Source organism: Coptis chinensis, chromosome 6 (assembly GCF_015680905.1).
Source record: "Coptis chinensis isolate HL-2020 chromosome 6, ASM1568090v1, whole genome shotgun sequence".
Classification (NCBI taxonomy): Eukaryota; Viridiplantae; Streptophyta; class Magnoliopsida; order Ranunculales; family Ranunculaceae; genus Coptis; species Coptis chinensis.
The window spans coordinates 68,261,170-68,270,701 of NC_141461.1; the positions used below are offsets into that span (position 1 = coordinate 68,261,170).

General features: G+C 37.1%; 1 protein-coding gene and 1 pseudogene across 4 annotated transcripts; one reads left to right on the forward strand and one right to left on the reverse strand.

Annotated features, from left to right (window-relative positions):
- The first annotated feature begins 247 nt into the window (after positions 1-247).
- Positions 248-3,020, forward strand: LOC147494105 (uncharacterized). 4 transcript variants are annotated; one of them, XM_086567261.1, is made up of 7 exons: positions 248-385; positions 457-534; positions 628-729; positions 849-923; positions 1,907-2,234; positions 2,435-2,669; positions 2,882-3,020. In XM_086567261.1, the coding sequence occupies exons 2-5, from the start codon at positions 469-471 to the stop codon at positions 2,081-2,083; spliced, it is 420 nt and encodes a 139-aa protein (XP_086423387.1). In that variant the 5' UTR covers positions 248-385; positions 457-468; the 3' UTR covers positions 2,084-2,234; positions 2,435-2,669; positions 2,882-3,020. The 4 variants fall into 4 exon arrangements, with proteins under 4 accessions (XP_086423387.1, XP_086423389.1, XP_086423390.1 ...); XM_086567263.1 differs by having other exon boundaries at positions 255-505; positions 1,907-2,005; XM_086567264.1 differs by having other exon boundaries at positions 273-505; positions 671-729; positions 1,907-2,005.
- Positions 3,021-4,273: 1,253 nt separating this feature from the next.
- On the reverse strand, positions 4,274-4,634 carry LOC147494106 (large ribosomal subunit protein P3z pseudogene; annotated as a pseudogene).
- Between the last annotated feature and the right edge of the window lie 4,898 nt (positions 4,635-9,532).

A 9,532-nucleotide genomic window follows, 5' to 3' on the forward strand; every position in this document is an offset into this window, starting at 1 on the left:
GTGCAGAAAAGTTTAGGACAAATATGATTTGTGCATAGCTAAGTTACATTGACACGGGTAGGTGTGCCTGTATCTGACACGGATACAAAGTGTCTGACACGGCAAAATATGAAAAATTGAAGTATATCACATACAATATGTGTCCGATATGGACACGTGGATACGTATCCAACACGTTTTTTTTTTTAAATATGGCGTGTCCATGTTACATAGGTGCATAGTAATATTTGTCTTAATCTTTTATACTGATGGATGCTCGGAATCAGAATCCTATGTGTGCTTAGTTATAAATTATAGGCTTGTCATTTAAAAGAAAGTAGGCCAGATGTGCCATTTCACACCTACAACTAACACAGTACAAATTTCTTCTTTCCAAGTTTTGTGGGTAAGTACCTTAGTGTGGATTTAATTTTTAAAGGAATAATGGTCTTCAGGCAGCTGCTATAACCCTTTCAGAATTAGGAGAATATGGCCAGGCTGCTTCTCTACTTGAGAAATGTCCAAGGTTTGCTCTGCTCTTGTTCTCAACTATCAGTGAGTAGAACCCAAGTAGAATTTGCTATATATATCCAGTTGTTTGGACAGTTCTAGTGGTTACTTTCCAAAATATTTACTTTTGTATTTTAGGAAAAGCCAAGTGATCCTGATGTTTATCGTTTACTTGGCAAAGTTAAATATGAGCTCAAGGATTATGAAGGGAGTGTTGCTGCCTATAGGAGTTCTGCATCTGTCAGTGATTTATGAAATTTAAGATTAAGTTTACAAATCTTGCTTTCGCTTAAATCAAAAGTACTGGCTTACTTCTGAATTCTGACCATATCCCACAAATGTATTCTCACTTGTGCTAGGTGTGTGAATCTATTAACTTTGAAGTACTGCGTGGTCTCACAAATGTGCTTCTTGCAGCTAACAAACTAGATCAGGTTTGTTACTAGATTGCTACATTTTTTTGTTTTGTTTTTTTTTCCTTGTTTTTGCAGTGGCATACCCACTTCTTTGCTTCCGCCTCCTCATGTATGAAATAAGCTAGTGTCTTAAAACAAATATGAAATAAGCTAGAACATCTCTTGGAAGCTGACTCCATTGATCTTGGTTCTCGCCTTCTTCTTGTTTTTCACTCCTTTTTTCCTCGGCTATTTTCATATTGCTAATTAGTAAAATAAGTGTATTGCAATTCCAATGAATAAAAAAAGTGTATATGCAATTAGAACGCCATACATGGAACTATAGAAGTTAGCTAGTAGACAAAGTCCAATGCTAATCTCGGATCTAGTTAGTTAGTTCCCTCATTTTCTCTTTCTGGAATCTTGAGATCTAGTATGCCCATAATTTCCCACATTCCTAAATTAGTGTATCTGGCCATCATTCATTGACTAATACTAAAATGTAGATGGTTCTTGTTTTCTAAACCAATCATTACGTTAGGAAGAACGTTAACATAACTCGATCTAGGTCTTACACATGGAACATTTTCATTCAATCTACTTTGTCACAACTCACAATTAATAATGATTGTCTAAAGTATAAAACGAACTAGAACTGAAAACAAAATTGAGCAGATTCTAATGGACGTCGTCTAGCTAGGCATGGCTCCGGACTCAGGTTGTGGCCATCCTGAGTGGTCCTATTAGAGAATGAGGAGCACCTTGAGTTCCAGTAGTATTCCGCGTTTATCTGAATAAATATTCGAAATATATATGATTTACTAGGAGTCTAGTATGATACTATTATTGTGGGTATTTGCTATACTTGTCGGTATTTTCTATACTTGTAGCAAAAATCCAAAAATCCAAAATGATGAAGTGATGGTAATTTGGTATTTGCTAGGGCATAGTGATTGGCTTATTTAATGTGGCATATGGTCAAAGAGTGTCTTCCTTTGTTAACTACTAGTTTATTCATTTAGGCTGTTCAAGTACTTCTGGCTTCACGTGAAAGTCTCAAAGCTCAGGATGCTGTAACTGGGAAATCTGAAGTGAATATGCAGGATGTTGACCCCATACAAGTGAGACTTATTTTCACATCAAACCCATGTTCTTCAACAAGAACCATAGAGTGTGGGGTCGTGGTTAATTTCAGTTAGCTATACATAAACAATTTCATGACATTGATGATCTTAACTGTATCCAGTTCATGTCATTGTTTCCTATATTCATGATGCATCTGCCAGGAGGAGCCATTTTGTGTTTACCAACCTAGTCTACGTCGCACGATTCAGCAGACAGTACCTTATTGTATGTGACCCTTTTGCATACATCACTTGGAATCCTTACTAACTAATTATATAAGTCTAGGATCACAGTATGGATTCTATTCCTTCTTTCCAATCTGTACATATTATGCCCATCCAGGCAGTACTTATGTCAGAAAACACAGATTATGGCCCTCGTCACTCATGTTGAATTTTTTAACCTTCTGGTTAACCTTGATTCAGGGAACCAGAAATACGATTTCTTGGATGTGCGGCAGAAGTTCAGAGAAGAGGCTTCTATAAAAGAAGATTTAAAAGTTGTTGAAAGTTTACCAGACGACAGCCAGGCCGATTCCAAAGGTGGGGTCAACGTGGACGAAAGTGTACCAGATAACAATCAGCCGTCCTCAAAAGTGGAAGTCAAAGAGGTAGAAAGTGTGCCAGAGGACAGCAGCCACAAGGATAACAAAGAAGAGCAGCTTTAAAGATTAGCCTCTTAACATGGGGCAATAGATTTTATTATTTTTAATGGGTTACTTGGTCATTTGTTATTTGCCCATCTATTTTTTGATATTTACCTAATTTATCCTATTTAAAAGAGAGAGAGAACAGTTGTTAGGCATAAAAGAGAAAGATATGGTTGGATAAAGAGAGGAAAAAAAAACGTGCATAGCACGTACACCATTCTAGTAAGGATAATGAGGGAGAGCATCAGCCTAAATCTCCAATTTACAGTTTTACATAGCGGTCACGTTGAATGGACAATGTCCTACTCTGTACATACTTTCTTCTTGAATTTTATAATATATCCGAGATGATTTAGTTGCAAGTTGTGACCCACTGTTGGCTGTTTACTTCCTGTTTCTAATTCTTCATTCTGTACTAGAGAAATTGAGAAAGTACGTTGTTGACCTTATTGTGTGTTGTTGTTTTCTCTCAAGTTTTGATTCTACATGCATGTTGCAGATGTCTGTTGTTTGTACAAGTTTTTTTGTCACTAAGGGCATCTCCAATGGGGGGTGTAAACCGTATAGAGTGGAAATTTTACACCCCAAATATCAAAAAACTCTCTCCAATAGGGGTGTTATACCGTAGGTAATAGTGTATTAGCTAATAGAGAGGGTGGGGAATTCCCCCTCTCGCTATTAGTTAATAAAAAGCCCGGACGTCACTTAAAATAACGTCTGTTTAACTTAAAAACTCGGACGTCACTTCAACACACGTTTGAAGCTTTATTTTTCTGTTTGCGACGGTCTAAGTCCGTCGCTCAGTGATTTAAAATTGTTAAAAACACGGACGTTGCTTTGAGTGACGTTTGAAAGTGGACCACTATTTGTTTTAAGCTTTTGCGACGGACCAAATCCGTTATTTTACATTATTTTGAATGGGCTGTGACAGTTTAAGTCCGTTGCTATCTATTTTTACACATTTGCCTCCACCTACCATTGGAAAAGCCACAAATAGTAAATATACACTTTATATATTTGGGATTTCTCTAGAGTGTATAATCCTAATGGCGCCTATGTGGAGCCTATGTGGAGGTGGATTTTTCCACTCTCCATTGGAGATGCCCTAATTCAGCACTTAGCCAGTGACCAGTGTTAAGTAGATAGCATGTTATACATTTTTATCTAGTTATTTCAACCGTCCTGGCTGTTTACCTCTCGAGTTGCTTTTAACGTAGAATCTCAGTTCTACTCTAATAAGTCTCTTAACGTTTAAACAATCAATTAGAACTGATATATTGAAATGATTCAGGACCTTGTCAATTTTCTTGGACACATTGAAAAATCACCCATCATAGTTCTCATTTTTTAATATGTATGCTAGAAATCAGAACGTTCCAAGGATCTTTTGTTGAACTGTTAGTGAAAGCGTTCAACACCATCATTCTTTTTGCTTAAAAATAGTTTTTTTTAAAGCTAGAATGGAACTTATAATTCAAGGTTTGCAAAGCTACTCTGGAAGTAGCAAAAGTAAATACATTGGCAGTAAAAAAAAAAAACACTTAAAGCACAATAATAATCCACCACGAAACTCTGCTAAACATTGCTATTCACCAGAAGCTATATATAAGAAGAACTAATCAAAGAGTGAGACACCTATGTCATCATCACTTTCTTCCTTCTCTTCCTTCTTCTCCTCAGCTGTAGGTGCTTCAGCAGCTGCTGCCCCACCACCAAAACTTGCGGCAACAACAACTCCACCACTTCCAATGAAGCCACCACCACCACCACCACCAATAATAACCTGAAAGACAGCAGAAGGAGTGACAAGAGAAAAGGAAGAAGAAATACCACCAGATGAGTCAGCAGAAAGACCAACTTGAACAAGTTTCCTCTACAACTCAAAAGTTGATGAAGCCGATGCTTCTAAATCTCCGAATATTGCTTTCCACTCCATTCTTTCCTTAACTCTTGCAGATAAAAGTGAACACTCCCATTCTTTCTTCTTCTTCTAAAAACAGAATTGTTATTATGACATGATGGTGAAATTCTCAAACCTCTTTTGTCTAAAATCTCAAGAGTTTACAAACAAATTTAGTGCAATAAGATAACTACTACTACACTTAAATTTCTGAACAGGCCGAGTTCATCAATAAAATAAGTGTTTCTTATCTAACATGCTTTTGCTGGCCAACAGAGCAGGGTTAGGGCATTGCCAAGACATCAAGTCTAGTAGCAATGACCAAGAACTGGGACAATGTCTTTCTTCACAATTGAGTAATTCTTCACTAAAATAGCTAGTAGACTGATGATTCACTTTCTTCTGTCCCACTAACTCAATACAAGGCCTATTTGCTGGAACTGCCAACTTTGACAAACAACTGATCAACCTACGGTCATAAGACTGCAGCTAATATCCACGTACCTCAGTGATCTATTCTTTGTTAGCAAGGTCAAATTTCTACCTTTCAAAACTCAACCATGATAAAAATTATGAAGTCCTAAGCATGGCTGACAAATAACTAGCGGATTAATTTTCGGCGACTATATATGTGTTTCTTTGCTATCGATGGCAACAAGCAAGGCCTTCCAAATAGGAACCAACATTTTGACTGGCGGTTGTAATTCCTACATGAAAGCATATAGCAATGTCAGCAGACAAGTTGTCCAATATTGATTATTTTTCAAATGTGTGGAGTTTGTGGACCATGCAAAACATCATGGTCAGGAACTGTTCGAATGTAATCAGAAGGAAGACCTAATAGACTTACCCAAAAAACCAACATCAGTTCTGCTTCTCCACGCATAATCAAAGCCAAACTCCAGTAACAGGTGACCGGTGTCACACACTCATTCAGCATAGGTCTCAAAATATCATGAATGCCAGCAATGATATCAGGATGAAAGTAAATTAGTTTAACTGTTTAACTGGTACACTTTTAGGTGAAGACTATGTTGTGTACGTGTTCTCCAGACAACCAGGGAATCTAGTACAATCCCTATGCAAGAACATTATGCTATTAAAAAATTTGGCACTTCTGAGGGCAGTTAAGTTGGTTGTTTCAAGAATAAAAAGTAAAAATCTCTTGAGACAAACAATTTTTGCATTTTCATTCCAATGGACAAAGCTAATGTTACAAAGTAGATTAAATATAACTAATCGTCCTTACAATAAAAGGATTCAATTGCCTCTTATACAAATTATCCAAAAAGGACCATTTCGAATCATCAGGTTATGAAACTATCCTTTGTTGATTGCACTATTGCAGCACTTCAGCCATGAAAATAAAGTTGTACGTGACTATAGTCTACATGCTTAATTGCTTATACATGTTTTTAGAGTTTGAATTGAACCTACTTTAGTCTAAGAGTCTGTACTAATATTATTGATGGATGCACAAAACTTGAGAGGGAAAAATTACTATTGAAAAACTGAGGAAAAGATAAGGAGACAAAGAAGCGAGCCTCTGAGCAATCACTGCTCTTAGCCTTAGTAGATAGTACTACTCTCGCCTAGCACATTTGATTGCGGATTCTGATGGCATCGATGCATTTATATAGAGGAAACCATGATATATGTGTGAAAGTCATAAACAAGCAAGAAAAGCAAACCATTGAACCAAAATATACATGTAAAAAACTTGTGTTTTCCATTGAAGACCAAGCACCACCATATGTAAATAACAGATATTTTGAAACTAGATATTAATTCACTAATCAATCCATAGAAAAATTTCATGAACTAAGCTAAATTACTAAATACTTATATCCAAACCTGAAAGAGTATTTGAGAGATGCCCAAGCTAGAGTTTGAAATGCAGAGGATTTCTCTAGGAATATAGTGATAAAGGGAAACAATGGAGATGAACTCGATAGTTTAGTGGAGATATCATAACTGCCCGAAAAGAGGGTGAGAGATTGGCGCTAACTGTTTCCCTTTTTTTTTCGAACTGCGAAGTTTTTCGACTTTTGATTTTCGATGGTTATTAGGTTGGATTAGTTTTTGGGTAAATTTGGTATTTCATGTATTTGTTCCTTTTCCAAACCAGTTTCTCCGGTTAACAAGTTGGTTTTAGATTTTGGATTTTAAAGCAAAAAACAGATATGGAGTTGAGATTAGCACATATTGGAATTCATTGGAAGGTCTGCGCATTGAAGAAAACCTCTTAAAAAATATATCCCGTCACAAACACTACCACCTGATCAAGTTCCACCAATTACTTCACTTATAAAAGTTATTCGTGGTGCCCAATCTGCGCAAAAATTGTGAGGGGATACTCATCTTGCTGCTAATCGGTTAATACTTGGGCTACTTGAAGACTCTTTTCTATTACTTGTGAACGGAAATTTGTAGAAAAAAACCTCATACATCAATACATAGTACAAAATATCCCGATATATCGTGATATTTGGGGATATCTATCCAGATTTCAGAAAAAGATATATAAATATCATGATATGTCCAGAGATATATACGACTGCAAATATTGGTGATATTTCGACAATATTTGTGATAGTTGTGATATTTGAGGATATTTGGAGATATTTGGCGATATTTTGTGTATATAACAATTTTATTTAATATTTACCATTATATTTCAAATAAATATAAATAATGTATCATGATATATCAAGAAATATCCACAACATCCATGATATTTGTCGATATTTTGGATATATCCACGATATTTGCATGTGAAACAATATCAAATATCCCCAAAGAGGGAGATATATCCACGATACATATCCAGAAATTGAATATCGATAAATACCCATATCTTGATATTTTGTTCTATGTATCAATATACAAGTTGAAGGAGAGGAGAGAGACGGAGAGAGATAGAGAAAGGGAACAGTCCCGCTTTTTAGTTTATTTGTTATAAAAGAAACTGATATTACTTTGCTACCCCCAATCATTTTCTTAGTTAAATGAGAGTAAGATATAGCCGTTGGATGAGATGGAATCTAGTGGATGTGGAGAGCTGTCAAGATGGCTGTCATTTTTTTTTTTTTTTTGTTGCAAATCATACTAATATATATATATAGAAGCACTTCACACAAACATAAGGTAGCAGTTTGAATTCAACATACAACTTGGAAGATCTGCACTTCCTAACTGTTGGTTAGCCCAACCAGCTAACAAGTCAGCATCCCCATTATAAACCCTACTGATCCATCTAAACTCACAGGAGCTAAAGCCAGAAACCAACAACAAAATATGAGCTCTGACAACTTCCCAGTCCCATATACAAGAGCTCTCCTGTAAGGCTCTAATCACTTCCAGATTATCCCCTTCAATAACAAAATGTTGTCTTCCTAAAGACCTTGCCATAACACTTGCCACTTCAGCTACTTCCAACTCAGCTGCTGCAGCCTCCAAAGCCTTGTATCGTCTGACTGCTGCTCCCACAATGCAGCCCTCATTATCAATTGCAATTGCTCTAGCTCCAGCCCATCCAGTCTGCCTGCAGAACGAAGCATCAAATCTAATGATTATACTTTCATTTTGTATGATAGGAAACACTTGCTCAAACCTATTTTCAACTAAAGATAAAGTAGATATAGGGTTGAGATAGTCTTCGATGTATGCCAGATAGCATTTGGCTGCTCCAACTCTGCTCTCCCTGATCATCTTTTCTCTATTTGCTTTTCTATAATCAAAATTCATCTCATTCCTAGTTTGCCAAATCTGTTGGAGCAAGAACACAAAGTGGGTACCAGCCAGCCTTTGTTCATTATTAGCATTGCAACACCAAGTCAAGGCAAGGTCCAGCCTCTCTCTCAGTGAGAGTTGTTGCTCCTTGTGAATTTTAGGCCAGCCTGTGAACCAAACCACACTGTTCTTACCCATTCACAGGTAAAGAACAAGTGTTCTGCAGATTCCACCTCTTTGAGGCAGTAAGGGCATGAGAAATCTCCTATCATCTTTCTTTCAGATAGAATATCCCCCATAGGTAACACTTTCATATACAACTTCCATAGAAACATATGTATGTGCTAGGATAGGATCCTTCCAAATATGCCTTAGAGTGAGTGGGTTGCAACTAGAGCTTTGCCCCATCTCATCCTTAGGCTTAAGGAGGTTATAAACAGATTTAACAGTGATAATTCCATATCTATCTTTAGCCCATCTCAGCTTGTCAGTAGAGGTCACCTGAGGTCTGACCTTGACCTCTAGGATCTTATTATTGATGAAAGGGTCAAGCTGTAGGCTAATTTTAGCCTCATCCCACCCACTCTTGTCTGTTTTAAACAACTCAAATTCCTTCAGATCTTGCCAAGCAGGTGCCACCACCCCCAACTCCTCTAGAGTTATAGGTTTTCCATTGCATATTAGCCATTGATCCTTCATGATAGAGGTGGAGTTCCCATTGCCAATGGCCCAAATTAAGCCTCCACTGATGTCATTAAAGGTCTTATGTATGCCTTTCCAAAAGAAGGAGGCTTTTTCAGGGGTTTTTTTGATATTCCCTATCCAACTTTTACCATAGATACTGAACATAGTTCTCGTCCAGAGTGATTGAATATCCATGGCAGCTTTCCATGGAAGTTTGGCCAACATGGCCTTATTCATGTCTCTTACCTTCCTTAAGCCCAGTCCTCCAGTTTCCTTGGGCTGACATATGTGATCCCACCTTATGGTGTGGACACATTTTGAGTGTTCCTTTCCAGACCACCAGAATTCTCTACAAGCCTTATCAATCTTATTGCAAGTAGAGATAGGAAGCAAATAAATTGACATGGCTTATAGAGGAGTGGCATGAATTACAGCTTGAATGAGAGTAGTTCTCCCAGCCTGAGATAGAACCTTGGCTTTCCACCCCTTGATTTTATTATGTATCTTGTCCACCAAGTAATCAAAGTCCTTAGACTTTTTTCTTGTTAACATGATGGG

What these genes read in the sequence shown, in the direction of transcription:
- LOC147494105 (XM_086567261.1), top strand. Translation starts at nt 469, where the DNA reads ATGGCCAGGCTGCTTCTCTACTTGAGAAATGTCCAAGGTTTGCTCTGC. An exon ending in CCTATAGGAGTTCTGCATCT is followed by an intron (nt 730 to 848) that starts GTCAGTGATTTA and finishes CACTTGTGCTAG; the next exon opens with GTGTGTGAATCTATTAACTT. An exon ending in CAGCTAACAAACTAGATCAG is followed by an intron (nt 924 to 1,906) that starts GTTTGTTACTAG and finishes TTATTCATTTAG; the next exon opens with GCTGTTCAAGTACTTCTGGC.